This window comes from Elephas maximus, chromosome 10, assembly GCF_024166365.1.
Source record: "Elephas maximus indicus isolate mEleMax1 chromosome 10, mEleMax1 primary haplotype, whole genome shotgun sequence".
Classification (NCBI taxonomy): Eukaryota; Metazoa; Chordata; class Mammalia; order Proboscidea; family Elephantidae; genus Elephas; species Elephas maximus.
Window position 1 is genome coordinate 89,606,538 of NC_064828.1, and position 19,952 is coordinate 89,626,489.

At 43.9% G+C, this 19,952-nt stretch overlaps 1 protein-coding gene across 1 annotated transcript in view; it reads right to left on the bottom strand.

Annotated features, from left to right (window-relative positions):
• ANGEL1 (angel homolog 1) overlaps positions 1-4,001 on the bottom strand; it is a 49,027-nt gene extending 45,026 nt beyond the window's left edge. The window contains exons 1-2 of the mRNA XM_049897869.1: positions 3,884-4,001; positions 169-744 (exon numbers count right to left, since the gene is read on the bottom strand). Of these exons, the coding sequence (XP_049753826.1) occupies positions 169-744; positions 3,884-3,947 (640 nt within the window). The 5' untranslated portion in view covers positions 3,948-4,001. The remainder of the gene's footprint in view (positions 1-168; positions 745-3,883) is intronic.
• Positions 4,002-19,952: the final 15,951 nt, after the last annotated feature.

Here is a 19,952-nt window from a genome sequence, read left to right on the forward strand (position 1 = left end):
ACCCCTATGGCCCCTCTGGATCTGACACTGCAAGGTTCTCAAAGACTCTCAAGAAAAAAGAGTGCACCAGCAAAGCTCCCCACCAGACAATGTCCTCTTCAGCAATGGCTCTGCCCATGCACAAGACAACCTGCTGCCCTGGCTCACTGAGCTGGTTGCCAGACTCACCGTGATACGGTATTTCCATCGGGGGAGGCTGCAACTGCCCCAGGCCCTCAAAGGGCCAGATGGGAGTCTCTTCCTGGGGAATAGGCTCAGGCGCTATGCTCCAGGCCACCACTGCAGGGTCCTCTTCCCACTGCTCTGTGACCAGGGCACTCATTGGGAGGACAGCACAGTCTGCATACTGGGGGCCTGTCTGCATGGGGACAGCTGCCCACGTAGGGCCCTCAACCTCTGGCAGTGTCTCCTCTTCTAGCACCTCTGGGAAAGACTCGTCCAGGTTCTCTCCTGCCCGCAGGTCACTCAGCTGCCTGCTGGACCACTTGTCCTCTGAAGTAGCATCCTGTTCTCCAGGATTACCCATCAGGAGCGCCAGGCTACTCTGGGCCAGTGCCTTGTCTGCAAGGGGACCCTCGCTCACAGTTGAGAGCACCTGGCTTGAACCTTCTTCTCGCCACTGCTGCAACAGGCCCTCACACTCCTCCTGGTCGGGGCCCCGAGGGGCCATGGCAAAGTCACCCTCTACCTGGGAGGATGAGCTCTTCGCCAGGAGGGCATTTTTCCGACATGTAAAGAAAGCATCTAGAAGGAAAGCCAAAAAACAAGGTTATGAGATGACAGTATCACCCACTTCTTCAGCTAGAACATAAGCCCCATACGAGCAAGAACCGTACCCACCTTGCTGTATCATCACTGAGCCTGTCCACTTTAGTGCCTGGAACAACATCGTCATCAGAGCAAAGTGCTTACCATGATCCAGGCACTGTTCTAAGTGCTTTACAAATATTAACTAATGTATATGGTAGGGACCTGATGAATGTTCACTGAATTAATAAAAGAACAGGTGTCCGACATAATCCAGGACAGAGGTGGACTGATATACCCACATCCCTTTTATCTGGAGGTTAAGACTCCTATTAACATCAACTGGCTCTAAAAACCAAGTTACACTGGAACCAGCACTTGACCATGAATCAGAACTGTGGGCTATGATCTACCATGGAAGTTAACAAAATTATGTGTCCTTGGACAGTGCCCTTAGTCAGATGAACTCAATCTTGACCATAAAATGGGAACTGGACAAGTTTGGACTAGATAATCTCCAAGAGCTTTTCTAACTCTATAGCATCCCCTAATCTTGAAAGCATTCTAAAAGAAAAAGTCCTAAAATAAACAAAAACGGGTCACAAAATACACAATTTACATCTTAGCAAAGGCTCTTACGCCTCTTAACGCTATTTATTATACTCAAAAAATCTTCACAAACTTCATTATCAACTTTCCCGTTCCACAACACATCAGAGGCTGTAAATCTGAAGTGCTGATAACTGACAGCAAGAAGAGACAGCTGTCATCTCTGTTATGGCAGCCACAAATGACAGCCCACCCGCAAGAAAGCAGGCAGGAAAAACTCTAAAATTAAGAGTCCCAAAAATCTAAGCACAGTAATTTGGTGCAAGCAACCAGCCCACACATAATAAATCCCTTATTTGCAGCACAGTACAAGTGATACGCGTAATGCTGACTCTTAATCAGTAAAGAGGTTCATTTTATCAGCTTTTTTTTTTTAGAAAGCAAGAAAAATTTAAAAATGGTTCAGATGTCACTATATTGTTTCTGGTCTATGTCCCTCTGATTCACCTCCAATGGTTTTTAACCGGGGCAATTTTGCTCCCCAGGGACATCTGGCCATATCTGGAGCCATTGTATTGTGGTTGTCACAACTGTGGCGGTGCTACTGGCATCTGGTGGTAAGAGGCTAGGGACGCTGTTACACATCCTACAATGTACAGGACAGCTCTCACAACAAATTATTTGGCCTAAAATGTCAATAGTACGAAGATGGAGAAATCCTGCTTTAAGCCCACGGGCTAGGTTGCTGGGCATTAGTTCCTGGGATTTGATAATTCTCTGCCTCTTGAAACATTCTCTATGTATGCCAGATGGCAGAGGTTCTTTGGTTTATAAGCACGAGGTTACAGGCTCTCAAATTTAGGAGTTTTTGATTTATTTGTTGTCTCTGGTTTGTTTTTCAGCAGCAAAACCTTTTCACCAAAAAAAAAAAAAAAACCTATGTAGAAGTCAAATACACAAAGTTAATACAAGCAGAACTACTCCAATGGGGTACAAGAGAAGAGGTGGCCCCTCTTCTGAGAGCCTTAGAACTAGAAATTTGCCTTTCTAACAAGTTCCCAAGGGAAGCTAATGTTGCTGGTTAGGGACCAATTCTGAGAGCCACTAGTAGAGTACTGGTTCTAAAATTTACAATACATAAAAATCACCTGGGGATCTTGTTAAACTCCAGGTTCTGACCCACTATATCGGGTGGGAATGCAAATTTTCATCAGGGTCTCCAACCAGAACAAACTGGTCTGAAGCCCTGCCCTAGAACTCTCTGGAAATTTCTGAACTAGTGTGAACTAGTTTATTTCACTAAAGCTGCCATCATGGACACAGGAAGAACCCACTGCCAGTTGAGTCCATTCTGACTCACAGCAACCCTATAGGACACAGTAGAACTGCCCCAAGGGTTTCCAAGGAGCGGCTGACCTTTTGGTTAGGTGCATCTGAACTGCAGACCTTTTGGTTAGCAGCCTAAACTCTCAACCACTGTGCCACCAGGGCTATGGACACAGGAAGAGCTCCAGAAATGATGGCAACATGATTAAAGGAATATGCTTTAGATATCTGAAAACAGTCAAGTCCGTAGAGTTTCTCACCCCTCTGAAGTTTGGATACACAAGACATCTTGGAATTCACTGAGTGCCTACTGTATATCAGGCAGTGTGGTAATACTAAAAATACAATAAACAAAACAGACACGGCCCTGCCCTCCGGGAGCTTGTAGTGCTGAGACAGTAAAAAAGTAAATAAATATAAAACATATTTTCTGCGAAATACATAAATTATACACACACATACAAACTTGGGTCAAACTCCAGAAGGGAAAAGTACTGAATGCACAGTTGCAATGCCTTTTTTTTCTAAAAAAGTACTTCTTGGTCCCGCCCCTTAAACTGCCCGAGAAAATCCAGGAGTTCTGTGGCATCTCAGAGAGGAAGGGGTGGTCTCACAAGAGCCTCTGAAATCTCAAAGCCCAGGAATGGCGAGCGCGGGCAGATCATGAAAATGTCAAGGAATAGCCTTTTCCCCTCAACTACCAAGGCTGCTTCAGCCCTGAGGTTCCGATGTGTCTGAATCCTGAGCAGAGGATCCGTTTCTCAAGCCAAAACTCCGCTGAGCGCGGCGGGCTGAGAGGCGGCTGTGAGAGTGCGAGGCCAACCCGGGAAGGCAGGTTCGCCCCGGCCGATCCGCCTCTACCCACAGAGAATTCGGGCACTCGCCTCAGCCCCACGGAACCAGCCCTCTGCAACCCCCAGGGCAGGGGCTCGGCCCTGAACCTCTCTGCACCCCGAGGGCCAGGCAGGGGCTCGGCCCAGCACCTCTCTGCACCCCGAGGGCCAGGCAGGGGCGGCCCCTGCCCCTTCCCAGACCCTCTCACGTTAACCGTGGCTCGACTCCACCGGGCCACCAGAGTCGTCAGCCAGGCCCGGGCCTCATGGGGGCAAGCCCGGCACCGCGGGGCCAGAGGCGACGGCCGCCTCACACATTTTGGCACTGTCCAAGGGACGGTGGTCGTGAGGCCTGGCACGCGGCCCCGCGGGGCCCAACCGAGACGGTCCCGGGCCGGACGCCCGCCTGTCGGACGCGGGGCCGGTACCTGAGAGAGCGCGGAAGAGGCGCGCGGCCGGCAGCAGCAGGTAACACAGACAAGACGCGATCATGGCCGGCCGCGGGCGCCACCTCCCCTCCTCACTGCAGCCCGCCGGGTCTCCCTCAGCTCGGCCCCGCCCAGGCCCCGCCCCGTCTCCGCCCCTTGCTCGGCCCACGTGGCGCCGCCGCGGCTCCCGCCGACCGCGCTTCAACAACAACTTTATTGGGAGCCCAGAGCCACGGACGCGCCCACAGGGGCGGGGAAGCTGATTCCCTTGGCAACCGACAGGGCCTGCCTTGGGAATGTAGCCTTCCGTCTGAGTTTAAAATTTAAGTGTCCCGCTGAAGGCTTCATATTATTATTCAGAAGCCACAGTTTTATTCCCACTTCTGCCACTAACTAGGTGTCCATCTTGAGTCAACCATATAACCTTCCCGCCCTTCATTTTTCTCATATGGAAAATGAGGGGCTATGGAAAATGAGGCTGGACTTTTACTAAGGCCTATCCAGCCCTGACTGTTATCTATCCCTTCCCAAACCAGAGAGGGGAAAGAGCGCGAAATCTTCCCCATTTTCCCCTTTCCCTGACTCTATTGTCTTCTCCAACTCAAAATTCTAGGTGGAAAACTGAATCCACACCTTAACTCTGTCTAAGATTTTGTCTCCTTCACCATTCTGTTCCAAATTGGCCCTTGTTTCCTAATCTGGGGAAAAAATAAAAACAATAACGGGGGGTCTCACTGGTAAAAGAGACAAGGAAAAAAAATTTACAAGGGTAGGGATCAAGTCTGTTTCGTTTTTTTTCACTGAGGTAGCTCTCTAGTGCCTAAAACATTGTTGGGCACATAAAAAAAAAAAACCCAAACCCGTTGCCGTCGAGTCGATTCGGAGTCATCGCGACTATGGGACAAAGTAGAACTGCCCCATAGGGTTGCCGAGCACATAAAACCCACTGCCGTCGAGTCGATTCCAACTCATAGCGACCCTATAGGAGAGAATAGAACTGCCCCACAGAGTTTCCAAGGAGCGCCTGGCGGATTCGGGCAGCTGACCTCTTGGTTAGCAGCCGTAGCACTTAACCACTACGCCACCAGGGTTTCCAGCTGGGCATATAGTAGGGCCCAAATAAACCGTTGCTGACTGACTGAACAAAGCATATATCACTAAATGAAGCCCAGTTCCTCCATCAACTCTGTGCTAATCAAAGGTCTCTTTGAGTCTCTCTTCCCCAAACCCCCACCGTCAATCTTCTGCCCCAACCATGCTGTGAAGAAGAAAGCACTGTATAATACTCCCTTATTTCAGTACCCAGTGTCTGAGCTGTGCAATTTCCAATTTGTGGCTGGAGCCTTGGTTGTTCAGGGAAGCCCTCTGGGGAATCACCAGATCCAGGACCAGCTGGGTACATCATAACACCAAAAAGCTAAAAGGAAAAAGAAGAGTCAGTATTGTGGCCTTCCCACTTTTTATCCTTAGCTCTATAGGCAGAATCTACTTCCAGGCAACAACACCCATCCCTTTTCCTGAGATGAGAAGTAGAGGCCCCAGAGACAATCTGAACGTTGGGAAACCCCTTAGAAACTAGCCCACAAACATTACCTCTACTTAAGGAGTCCCCAGGGAGCCCTGATGCCACAATGGTTAAGAGATACGCTACTAACTGAAAGGTTGGTGGTTTGAACCTACCGGCCAGTTCTGTGGGAGAAAAGACCTGCCAATCTGCTCCTGTAAAGATTTCCTAATCCAAGAGTAAGTTCTACTCTGCCCTATAGGGTTACTATGAGTGGGATTTGACTGACGCACTCAATGGCTTAAGTAAACAAACTCTCCTTGTTCCCGCCTTCCATTTTGCCCCAATAGTTTCCCCGAAGTCTATGTTCCAACACTGATCCTAAACAAGATATTTACGTAGAGACTAAATTTATTATTTTGTGAAGTCATGGTTCCTTATCCACTTAGGAAATGTTTTAAAAATTGGTTGATGTTCAACCATTTCAGAAGGTAGCATATGATCAAGAGCCGATGGTACTGAAGGAAGAAGTCCAAGCTGCACTGAAGGACAAACCAAAAAAAAAAACCTTTTTTGGCGGGGGGCACTGAAGGTATTGGTGAAAAACAAGGCTCCAGGAATTGACAGAATACCAACTGAGATGTTTCAACAACTGGATGCAGCGCTGGAGGTGCTCACTTGTCTATGCCAAGAAATTTGGAAGACAGCTACCTGGCCAACTGACTGGAAAAGATCCATATTTGTGCCCATTCCAAAGAAAGGTGATCCAATGGAATTTGGAATTTGGAAATTATCGTAGAATATCATTAATATCACAAACAACTAAAATTTTGCTGAAGATCATTCAAAAGTGGTTACAGCAGTACATTGACATATAAGTGATAGAAATTCAAGCTGGATTCAAAAGAGGACGTGGAACAAGGGATATCATTTGCTGAAGTCAGATGGATCTTGGCCGAAACCAGAAAGTACCAGAAAGATGTTTACCTGTGTTTTATTGACTCTGCAAAGGCATTCGACTGTGTGGATCATGACAAATTATGGATAACATTGCGAAGAATGAGAATTCCAGAACACTTGATTGTGCTCATACAGAACCTGTACATAGACCATAGACCAAGAGGCAGTCATTCAAACAGAACAAGGGGCTACTGCGTGGTTTAAAATCAAGAAAGGTGTGTGTCAGGGTTGTATCCTTTCACCATACTTATTCAATCTGTATGCTGAGCAAATAATCAAGAAACTGGACTAGATGAAGAAAAGCAGGGCATCAGGATTACAGAACACTAATTAACAACCTGTGGTGACACACCCTTGCTTGCTGAAAGTGAAGAGGACTTGAAGCATTTACTGATGAAGATCAAAGATTACGGCCTTCAGTATAGATTACACCTCAACATAAAACAAAAATCCTCACAACTGAACCACTAAGCAACATCATGATAAATGGAGAAAATATTGAAGTTGTGAAGGACTTCATTTTACTTAGATCTACAATCAACACTCACGGAAGCAGCAGTCAAAAAATCAAACGACGTATTGCATTGGGCAAATCTGCTGTAAATGCCCTTTTTAAAGTGCTAAAAAGCAACAATGTCACTTTGAGGACTAAGGTGTGCCTGACCCAAGCCATGGTATTTTTAAACGCCTCATACGCATGCAAAAGCTAGGCAGTAAATAAAGAAGACTGAAGAATAACTGATGTATTTGAATTATGGTGTTGGTGAAGAATATTGAATATACATTGGACTGCCAGAAAAACAACAAATTTGTCTCGGAAGAAGTGCAGCCAGAATGCTCCTTAGAAGCAAGGGTGGTGAGACTTTGTCTCACATACTTTGGACATGCTATCAGAAGGGACTAGTCCCTGGAGAAGGACATCATTCTTGGTTAAGTAGAGGGTCAGTGAAAAAGAGGAAGACCCTTGACAAGATGGATACAGTGACTGCAGCAATGGGTTCAAGCAGAGCAATGATTATGAGGATGGCGAAGGACTGGGCAACGTTTCATTCTGTTCTACGTAGAGTCACTATGAGTCAGAACTAACACTCGACGGCACCCCACAACAAGAGACCCCATTCCCAGGGTTCTGATTTAACAGGTCTGAAGTGGGGCCCCAAGATTTTGTATTCCTTAAATACTTACCAAGTTATTTTGATAAAAAGTTTAAGAACCTCCGCTAAAGGACTCAGTCTCAACTGGGCTGCTCAGTTCATATGCATGGGCAAAAATGTACCAGGCCAACTGATACCATTTTCTCTCAAAGGTCTTTCCTGAGGCCAGTTAAGCTAGGCTGGTCCCTTTTTGTTTTCTAACCCATAATCAGCTATGTTGGAAAGTATAAGGCAATGTGAGAATCACAAGCTTTGGAGTTAGACTACCAAGTTCGAATCCAAGCTCTACCACTTCTTAACTGTGGTAACCTCTCAGGCTACCTAACCTCTTGAGTTTCGGTTCCCTCACTGTGCCTGACCCAGGATAATCTCTCAGTGTTTACTATTATACTTCTTGAAATGGTAAAAAAATGGCTCTGGCTATTGCTAATGTAGGGTCTTTTTTCACATCCCTGGCTCAAATAAGACTCCGGCCCTCCAAAAGGTAAGGTGGCATTACTGAGCAAGCTGGTAACTACAGATTCCAAGAAGACTTGGCCTGGAGACATGCAGCCTCCCTAGTCAAAAGAAAACTGCAATACAGTCGGCACCATCTGCGGCTTCATTATGTCAGAAATACTCCAAGAGGCCAGCTAAACACCTCAATTCATCCATGATAACAATGAAGACAATAAATAATAAGTACTGATCATCACCATTTGTAAGGTTAACAGCTTGGCTGCTAAACAAAGGTTGGAGGTTTGAGTCCACCCAGAGGCACCTCAGAAGAAAGGCCTGGTGATCTACTTCCAGAAAATCAGTCATTGAAAACCCTGCGGAGCACAGTTCTACTCTGACGCACGTAGGCTGGGTCATCATGAGTAAGGGTTGACTTGATGGCAACTGGTTAGGATCCACTATTAGAGTGGTTTCAAGGATGCAGAACTTATCTAATGGGGCAAGTGGAAGGTTTTCCAATACTTTGCAGGATCTAAACGTTCTTTTAAGTTAGCATTTCCTATCTGCATGCTTTGATGACTTAAATTTTACTTATGACTACATATATATATGGAAGCTCAACCAGGGTGGTTGCCTTTATAAACTCCATAGTTAAACATGTAGGGGTGGCATAATGTTTCTTTCAGGTTTGCAGAGGCTACTGACCAAGTCCTGGAGCAGTACTGCCCAAAAGAAATATGTGAACCACATATGTAATTTTTAATTTTCTAATAGACTCATGAAAAAGGTTAAAAAAAAACTAAACACAAGTGAAATTAATTTAAATAATATATTTTATTTAACCCATACATTTAAATTTTTAACATTCAATATGTAATCAATATTTATTGTACTAAGTCTTCAAAATTCTGTATGTGCGTTACATGAATAGCACATCTTAGTTAAGACTAGCCACATTTCAAGTACTCAGTAGCCACAAGGAGCTATTGTGGTTTTTAAGTGCCATGGAGTCGGTTTCAACTCACAGTAACCCCATGTGACAGAGTAGAACTGCCTCATAGGGTTTTCTAGGCTATAATCTTTACAGAAGCAGATTGCTGGGTCTTTTTCCCATGTAGCCACTGGGTAAGTTTGAACCACCAACCTTTCAGTTAGCAGCCTGGTGCTTAACCATTGTACCACCATGGTTCCTCACACAGATCTAGTGGCTACCTTGGACCTTGCAAGTCTAGAGGACACAAACAGCCTCTCAGACAGGATAGGCTGAAAAGAACTGTATACCCCGTATCTTCAACTTTTATGATAACAAAAGGTTCCTACACTCCCAATAACATAACTTAGCTTCTCTGAGCCTGATGTCTCTGGGACACTCTGAGATACAGAGTGCTGTAGAAAGTGCCAGATTGGTCTGAGATGATGCATTCATTCACTCAGTTATTCACTGATTTATTCATTCATGAATTCATTAGAAATTTATTGAGCACACATCAATGTCTACCTGAACCTCATCCTTGTCTTTTGGACTGCCTGGTCACTCCCCCTTATTCCTGAAGACATTGACTGGGAACTCACGGTCTTCTTCCCTACTTCAAGTCTTCCCATCATCAATGTGGATAAGCCATCCCCCATCCTCAAAGATCATTGTCTTCACCTCTTCAATGACCTTTATTCCCTTTCTACTTCAAACACCCCCTGCCCTAGCCATACCTTGGACGTGTCATACTGTTCCACCTCTGAAATCAGAAATTCACACGCCCCACTCTGATCACCTTATGGCTCTCCCACTTTCCCTTCAACTGTGCTTTAACTTCCCAAGCCCAAGAGCTCCCTTTGATTTTTTTTTTCTGTCTCTTTCCCTCTGTCACCTTTTCCTTCTCTATCCAACATATAATTCCCATGACCCATCTTAAATCACTTTCTTCCCAACATCATCAACTCTCCTGCCTCATTGTTCTTTGATTATATCTGCCCAAGCCAAAAAAAAAAAAAAAAAAAATCCATCTCTCTTCTTGGCTTTTCCATCTGGGCTGCTGAGCACCAATGAATGAAATTATCAGCTACATGGATTAGTGTCATTAATGTCCTGGTCTCCGATCTTGCTTCAGCCCTTAACCCTCCCTAAGCAGCCCCATATTCCTTAATTAGCTTCCTCTCCCATTCCCACAGGGAGCATCCTTCTCAAACTTCCTGCTCTATTGCCTCCCTTCTGGTTCTCAGGAGATGATTTCCCACCAACTTCACCAAAAAAACAGAACCACCAAGTAAGAACTCCCTACTTCCTGCTGCCACACCAACACATTGACCAGCATCCATAACCACCCTTTCCTCCATCCCTCCCAACACTGTGGCTGATCCCTCCACCATGCTCAGGGTAGTAAAGATGGAGGGAGGGCCAGGCCATGGTGCAGGGCCTGAGCCCTTAATTGGTGAGGGTCCTGGGATTGAATGGACCCCAAAAGTTGTCACACTGTGACCACTTTCTCTAATGTCTCATGATCCTACTTTCAAACTTTTTCTTCGAATGTGTTGCGATCACAGTCTTTACAACCAACCTGTCAACATACTACACTTGAAAACTGTTGAAAGGCCCTCAATGGGGGGTACTGCTCCTGGGCAGGCTGCCCATCGGGATCAGGCTCATGTTACCTTGGCCAGAACTTTTGCATCATTCTCCCCCTACCTTGCCTCCCCACTTCCAGAGGAATTTTCTCCAGCTTCCAGCCCCTTCTACAAATTCCTGTGACATTAAAAGTCCTAAAGCAGTGGTGGCAGCATGTAGCCCACAGGCCACTTTCAGCCTATTACAGCTGACGGAATAATAACCTCATTCACAGTCACTCGCTTTCATGCTTCCTTAGGAAAGTCCTCCTTAAGCTGAACAATTTGGTCTTCCCAGGGGCCACGTAAGCTGTCCCTGCCATAGGCTAAAACACAGGCAGCGGCAGCTGTGAGTGGGGGACAACCTTCATACCTTCAAGGAACAGCAAGGGAGTCAATGTGGAGAAACGATATGGGCTCTGGAGCCACACTGACCACTTATATCCTGCTCTGCCACTTGCTAGCTGTGGGACCTTAGTCCAGTTATTTAACCTCTCTGTGCTCAGTTTCCTCATCTGTAAAATGGGAATAATAATTGTTGTTGTTGTATACCATTGAGTCAATTCCAACTCATAGCAACCCTATAGGACAGGGAAGAACTGCCCCATAGGGTTTCCCAGGCTGTAATCTTTAAAGAAGCAGATTGTCAGGTCTTTTCTCCCAAGGAGCCATTGGTGGGTTCGAACCACCAACCTTTTGATTAACAGCCAAGCACTTAACTATTGCACTACCAGGGCTCTTTGGAATAATAATAACATCCCACAATAGTATAATCATTGTTGTTGGGCGATTTAAATGTGCTAATACATATAAAAGGTTGTCTTGTTAGGAGTTCGACTCGACGGCATCGGCTCATTGGCTGGCAATACATGTAAAGGCCTCAGAACAATGCCTGACACTTATATAAATGGTAGCTTATAGGATATTAAAGGGTTCTTCTACCTTGGTCCCCACATAGGGAAGTGTTTTAGCAGGAATATCAGTGATGAAGAAGGAACTTACCATTCTCTAAGTATTTCACATCCATACTTTGCCCTGGGGGGCATTCTCTTTGACTCATTTCAAGTCAAAATGACATCTCTTCTCCCCACCCCTGGGACTGTCTCCTTTGGATTAAATATAGACTCAGTTGGTACCGAATAGTTGGCAGTTTGAACCCACTAGCTGCTCCACAGGAGAATGATGTGGCAGTCTGCTTCTGTAAAGATTGACAGCCTTGGGAATTCTATGGAACAGTTCTCCTCTGTCCTAGAGGGTAGCTATGAGTCAGAATCAATTTGAAGGGAACAGCTTCGGTTTTATTGGTTTCATAGAATCAGTTCATCTTCTACCCCTAAGTCCCTCCCACCCACCTTCCAGCACCATGGGTTGCAACTCACAATCCAGTAGTTTATAAGTGCAACATCTTAATCAGATGATACAACACAAGCTGGTTGTGTAGTATCTGAAATGCTACTCTCTCCCTGCCCCAAAAGCCAAAAGAACACATTTACTCAACCGATTTTTGGCAAAGGTGAAAAGGGAGAAAGGATAATCTTTTCAACAAATGATACTGGAACAACTGAACGGCCACTAAATAGATAATCCTTGACCTTTAACTTACTTCTTATACAAAACTAACAGAAAATGGATCACAGACCTAAATGTAAAAGCTAAAACTATAAAACTTCTAGAGGAAAACATAGAAAAAAACCTGCATGGCCTTGAGTTGGAGAGTTTTTAGATATTACACCAAAAGCACAATAAAAAAGAAAAAAAAATTGTAAATTGGACTTAATCAAAATTAAAATTTTTTCCTGAGACCAGAAGAACTAGATGGTGCCTGGCTACAACCGATGACTGTCCTGACAGGGAACACAACAGAGAACCCCTGAGGGAGCAGGAGAGCAGTGGGATGCAGACCCCAAATTCTCACAAGACCAGAGTTAATGGTCTGACTGAGACTAGAAGGACCCTGGTGGTCATGACCCCCAGACCTTCTGTTGCCCCAGGACAGGAACCATTCCCGAAGCCAACTCTACAGACATGGATTGGACTGGACAATGGGTTGGTGAGGGATGCTGGTGAGGAGTGTGCTTCTTGGATCAGGTAGACACTTGAGACTATGTTGGCATCTCCTGCCTGGAGGGGAGATGAGAGGGTGGAGGGGGTTAGAAGCTGGCAAATAGACAGAAAAAGAGAGAGTGGAGGGAGAGAGTAATTGGGAGTTTGTAGCAAGGTGTATGTGGGTTTTTGTGTGAGAAACTGACTTGATTTGTAAACTTTCACTTAAAGCACAATAAAAATTATAAAAAAAAATTAAAATTTTTACTCTGGGATAGACACTGTGAAGAGAAGGAAAAGACAAACCACAGACTAAGAGAAAATATTGGCAAATTACATTTCTCACAAAGGACTTGTTATCCAGTATACATAAAAGACTCTCAAAGCTCAACGATAAGAAAAAAAAATTTTAAATGGGCAAATGATTTGAACAAAAAACAAAGAATATACATGAATGGCAAATAAGCATAAGAAAGGATAAAAAATTTTTTTTTTGATACTCAACATTAATAGCCATTAACCTCATTGCCATTGAGTCGATTCCCACTCACAGCGACCCCATAGGACAGAGTAGAGCTGCCCCATAGGCTTTCCAAGGAGCACTTGGTGGATTTGAACTGCCAACTTTTTGGTTAGCAGCCAAACTCTTAACCACTATGCCACCATGGTTTCCATCAATAGCCATTAGGGAAATGCAAATTAAAAACATCACTACACACCTATTAAAACGGCCAAAAAAAAAAAAACTGGCATCACAAGTTTTGAGGAGAAGGTAGAGCACCTGAAACTGCCACACATTCCTGTTGGAAATACATACTGGTACAGTTGTTTTGGAAAACAACCTGGCAGTTTCTTACAAGGTTAAACATATACCTACAATACCAAAAAAACCAAACCTATTGCTGTCTGGTTGATTCCAACTCATAGCAACCCTACAATGTGACCTAACAATCCCATTATTAGGCCCAAGAGAAATGAAAACTTATGTCCACACAAATACCTTTACATGAATTTTTATAGTAGCTTCATTCATGATCACAAAAAAGTAAAATACGAAGATGTCCTTCAGTGGGCAATTGGATAAATAAACTAGTATATCTGTACAATGGAATATTGTTCTGTAATAGAAAGGAACAAACTACTGCTTCAGGCAACAACATGGATGAATGCTTTTTTCTAAGTGAAAGAAGCCAGGCCCAAAAATCTGAACATTGTATGATTTCATTTATGTGTCTCTGGAATAGGTGAAACTGTAAGGTTGGAAAGCAGAACAGTGGTCGCCAGGGTTAGGTGGGGAGGGATTAACCACAAAGGGGCGGCAGGAAGGAATTTTTAGGGTGATGGGACTATTCTGAACGGAACTGTAGTTGTGGATACATGATTCTATGTATTTGTCAAAACCCATAGGAGCGTACACCATAAAGAGTAAATTTTACTGCACGTAAATTTTTTTTTAATTAGTCAGGACAAGGGAAAGATGAAATGCAAACTGTGACAAATGAATCTAATGATATTAGAAATGAATCGTATAACCACATTAAAGAGGGTAGGGAAGAAGGAGCTAGAATGGAGAAACAGGTATCAGTATAGATTCACTGTTTCGTCTAGTACAGGCAACCCATGAGTTAAGAATTAGATCTGTTCCTATGTCTTTAAGTCAGATTTGTAGGTAAGTCTGAACAGGTGCATACAGTTAGCCTCGCTTTAGTGCAAGAAGGAGCCCTGGTTGAGTAGCGGTTAAGAGCTTGGCTGCTAACCAAAAGGTTGGCAGTTCAAATCCACCAGCCACTCCTTGGAAACCCTATGGGCCAGGTCTACTCTGTCCTATAGCATGGTCGGAATCCATTCACTGGCAACAGGTTTTGTTTTGGGTTAGTGCAAGAAAAGGCTCAAAGCCTTTTCAATGATTTAAAGGCTGCACATGTAGCAAGTGAAGGTGACAGTGAAGAAAAACTAGTTGCGAGTAAGGGTTCAATCATTTCAAAGTGAGGGCAAATTTACATAACATTAAAGGACAAGTACAAGTTGTCCATAAGTCGGACTTTCAGAACCCAGGGACTTACTGTGTATAATATATATACACATACACATACCTACTCATATACCTAAATATGGATATATATGTTATGCATAGGTTGGTATACATACATATATATATATTTCCTAGCTTTATCCACTGAGAGGGACTAGAAGCAGTGACAACCCAACTGTGATGAGCACACTCAGCACCTAGATCTTGGTTTCGAAACACCACTCTACTTAGAAAAGTAGTTCATTCCTGCAGTGCCAGAAAGTAAGAAAGCTCTCCAAAAAAAAAAAAAAAGTGGGTATGTTGAAAGGGCACAGATACAAACAACTGAATAAATAAATGGGGGAGAAGAACAACACTCTTATAGAAGAATTCCAGTTAATAAATGTGGTTGTGAGAAATAGAAAGTCACCATTAGAAGAACACCACAGTAATAATTTCTGGGGCAAGATCCATCAGCGAATGCTAAAATTAACTGGTGAAAGTTTAAACAGAAACAAAAGATTTACATAGTCTTAAAGTACCTGCAAATAATAATTACAAAAGGAAAAATAGTAACTGTACACTAGAGAGACATGACAGACACCACCATGACCAAGTTATCAAAGTTAACACGTATTGACGTTGTGTGCCGTCTGATATGATGCCCTGAGATGGGCACATCAGCTCTGTGGTACCCTTCCCAGTAATGCACAGCCTCAATTGACAAAACATCAGACAAACCCAAATTAAGAGACATTATACAAGATACCTGACCAGCACTCCTCAAAAATGTCAAAGCCATGAAAGACAAAGACTGAGAAACTGTCACAGTTTGGCAGAGACTATGGAGATGTGATAACAAAATGCAATGTAGGGTCCTGGATTGGATCCTGGAACCAAAAAAGGACATTACTGAAAAAAACTGGTGACATACAAATAAAGCCTGTAGTTAAGTTAGTAGTCTTATACCAATGTTAATTTTTTAGTTTTGAGAATTCTTCTGTGGTATATATAAGATGTTAACACATATGTATATACACATATGGGTGAACACACATATATATTCATATATATAGTAAAGCACATGTGGGGCACAGTTATGGATACTTCTTAGATACAATCAAACACCTCACAGGAGTGGTTTACTGGGTTTGAAGACTTAGGACCATAGTCTCATGGGACAACTTGATTAATTGGCATAATATAGTTCATAAAGTCTATGTTTTACATTCTAATTTGGTGAGTAATGTCTGCGGTCTTAAAAGCTTTCGAGCAGCCGTCTAAGAATACAACTGTTGGTCTCCACTCATCTGGAGCAAAAGAGAAAGAAGAAAATCAAAGACTCAGAGAAGAAACTAGTCCATAGGACTAATAGCCTACACAAACCTGAGACCAAAAGAACTAGATGGTGCCCAGCTACCACTACTGACCATTGTGATCAGGGCCACAATAGATGGGTGATGACAGAATGGGAGAAAAATGTGGACCAAACTCAAATTCTTACTAAGTCCATATTTACTGGACTGATAGGGACTAGAGGACTCCCCCCAGCCCCGAGACTATTGTCCAGAGATACACTTTAAACTTTGTACTGAAACTACTCCTGGAGGTCACCTTTCAGCTAAATAACAGATTGGCTCATAAAACAAAGAATATCACTGGTGACTACTGTGCTCCTTTAAAAAATCATCTATATGAGACCAAAAGGTCAGCACTTGCTCTAAAGCAAAGATGAGACGACAAGGGGAGCAGGGAAACCAGATCGTTGAAAATGGAGCAACTAGAAATAATAAGAATATTGACACATTGTGAAAAATGTAACCAGTGACACTGAACAACTTGTATAGAAAATGTTAAATGGAAACCTGATTTGCTGCATAAGCTTTCACTGAAAACACAATAAAATATCCTTTTAAAAAAGATATTAATATAAGGTGAAGCCGGGTGGAGGGGTATATGAGAACTCTACTAGTTTTGTAGCTCTTCAGGAGGTCTAAAATTATTTTGAAATAAAAAGTTTAATTAAAAACTATACCCATCATGGCCACAATAATTGGACCCTGATCGAACAGGGAAAAAATGTGGAACAGAGCCTCAAATTCCAAAGAAAAAAAAACAAAACCCAAACAAACCCACGAGACAATAACCCTGAGATACTCTTCAAACCTTGAACCAAAACAAACCCCTGAGGTCACCCTGCAGCTAAATAACAAATTGGCTCAAAAAATAATAAGTACTATGCTCCTTTAAAAAATCACCTATAGGAGAATAGTCAACAATCACTTCAAATAAAGATGAGAATGTAAACGGGCAGGGAAACTAGATTAAAGGAAATGGAACAACCAGAATGGAAATAATGAGAATGTTCTCACATTGTGAAGAATGTAACCAATGTCACTGAACAACTTGTGTAGAAATTGTTGAATGGGAACCTAAACTGCTGTGTAAACCTTCACCAAAAACACAGTAAAATAGTATTTAAAAATATGTATATATATTGTCATATTTATCATTCAGTAATAGAGAAATTTAAAAAATAATAATATACAAAAAGAAGTTGCAGGTACTACATTTCGTGACTTTAAAAAGATATGTTTTTTAAACTGTGGTTCTTGAACATTTTATTTTTTCAGCATTGACTTATGCAAAATTATTGGCTCTTGGTTCTCTCCACTATTCTAAAGGTTAGCTCAGATTATATCACTCTGCTGCTCAAAAATCTTCGGTGGCTCCCTATTGCATTTGAATCTATTCCTGAGTTTCCTCTGCCCTTCAGGCTTTTCCTTTCCCCACTCCTCTTCACACCCTACACTCCCCTAATTCTACGTTGGCCTCTCCTGATTCTGCTGCCTCTCTTCATCCTATACTCCTGGAAAATGCCTTTTCCCCAGACTCAAATTTTCCAGAGCCCAAGGACACTCCCTAATGTGAACAAACCTCACCATCCCCTACTGTGGTGTGACAGATCACTTTTGTAAGGCCTCTCTAGTCATGGTCTTGTAACTCCCACCCAAGTGATTGGGCAGGACTGTGCAGATGTGGTAATTGTGACCCACCAAAGGGATTGGTCAGTTTTGCCATTCTCCTGGGCTTGAGGTGAGCCATCCCAGAGGTGGGGAAGAGAGAATCCTACCACCACCAAGGAAGAAGAGCCAGGTGCCAAGCCATCCTTTGGACTCGGGATCCCTATACTGAGAAACTCTTGGACCCAGAAGACAGAGAGTGAACTGTAACCCTGAAGATGGCAAGAGGCAGTGGCAGAGACCTGGCAGCAGAAACCAGGCTACAGAAGTTGGTGTGGTGGGCTTCCCAGCCCACAGAGAGAGAAAGTTGAATGCCTTTGGGCAGAGGCCTAGGGCCAGGGAAGGGCATGCCTGTAAGCATGACTGGAAGAGGCTGTCCTGATGGAAGAGCTGTATCATTGGGTGTTCCTGAGCCTGAATTGTAACCTGTTACAAACCTAATAAACCCCATAATTGTGAGTATGACCTGTGAGTTCTGTGTGGCCATTGCAGTGAATTATCGAACCCAGCAGAGAGGTAGAGAGTGCATGGGAGGGATGGTTGGGGTCAAAATGATAAAGATGACAGAGAAAGGAGGCTTGCCTGGCCTCCGCCTCATGGGAGTCAGCCTTAAGCTGTTGATCTTGACTCTCCTTCTGCCTTGTGAAGTTAGAGGAGGTCAGACATCGTCCCCACGCCATTTTCACACCTACACTCACAAAGAATCTCAAAGAAACCTTTATCAAGTGATGCCTCTGCTCAGGGGCTCTTTGGAGTGCCTTCCTCCAAATTTTCTAACTCCTTCTTTCATACTCAGGACTGGATGGGGCCAATAGTGCCATCCCCGCATGGCACCTGGAGCTTAACCAGATCCCACATGCTAAAAAAAAATGCTACCTGGTTCCTATTTCTCCCCCATATACTTGCTTATCTTCTACACCAGCATGGGGTTGACCAGATGCTCTGAGGCTATCTAGGCTTTGTGCCTATACCATCATCTTGGAATGATTCCTTCAGCTGTGTTTGGTATTTTTTTCCAGGGATCACATGAGATTTAGGCCACCAGAATGGCACTGCCACAGATTTGGGATGACTCAAATTGTTTATATGAATAGAGATTCCACCAAAAATATTTGCTCAGGGACTGCATGCCCTGTCAATTTTTATTTTGTGTTGTACCTGCCTTGAAGGGCCCATGTCTTAATCATGTCTTCATTCCACCACCGATAGTGCCTATTTTAGTACCTTGTACCCAGTAGGTGCTCAATAAATATTTTCAGAACAAATACCTGAAAGAATAAGTAACATCTCATTTACCTTTTGTTTTGTTTTGTTCCAGGAGTCGTACTGTGTTTTCCCTACCCAAATTCCTAGATCGCTATCATTCTTCTAAGTGGCAAGAAGGGATTTTTATGTCCCCAAGCCCTCCCATCACTGACCTGACCGTTGATGTGCTGAAAGCTTATCAAGAAGGATCAAACCCGCCTCCAGATTCTCTTGAGAGTAAACCGCAACTGAAGTTCAACTCCAAGACATGTGAAAACAGCCAAGCCTGGGAATGCTGGTTAGGTGGCTTAAGTGAGGCAGCCCAGTAGTTTGAATACTGCTTTGGCTGACACAAACTGCAGCGATAGAACATAAGTTTGTCGTGCTTTGCTTTCGATCTTCTGCTCCAACGTTGAGGCTACTCTCCCAAGGGAGTCAAAAAAAGGAAGATATGGGTAAGAGAAAACTGATTTCACCCATCACTGAAATACTTTGTACCTGAAGTACAGCCACCTTGAGAGAAGAACATGGTGGTGGCTCTTTACAGTCACCTGATTAAGGGGCTTGGGTTTGGTCCTGACTCAGAGGACAGTACACCACCACTGAGAGGCCCCCCCTCGACACCTGAATACTCGCAGCCAAGCCTGAGCTTGGCCCCAGTGGACATATGAGAGAAGATGACTGTCAGAGCCACGAAAAGGGTAGGAGGCCTGCAGTTGCCAGGTTCACCCACATGGATCACAATGACTGCATGAGGTCATGGAATGTTGAAGATGAAATGAAAGCGGCTCCTAAGTCACAAAGTCACAGGTGGGTGGGCATCTTTTTGACAGGACTCCCAGGAATCAAGCCGTATCAGTCTCCCTGATGAGCTCGGGAAGTCAAATCCATGCATGACCAATTCCCAACAAAGCCCACTCTCCCTAGGGCTTGCTGGGATGGAAGGATAACTACAGACCCCCCTGGGATTTGCCTATGTGAAGGCAGGGTGCTCAAAGTTTGAGACAGAAGTGAACGGACAGGTGTGCTTCTTAGGGAAGCAGCAGAAAGGTGGTGAGAAGCTGGCAGCAACTCCCGAGAGGGTCCTGGCACC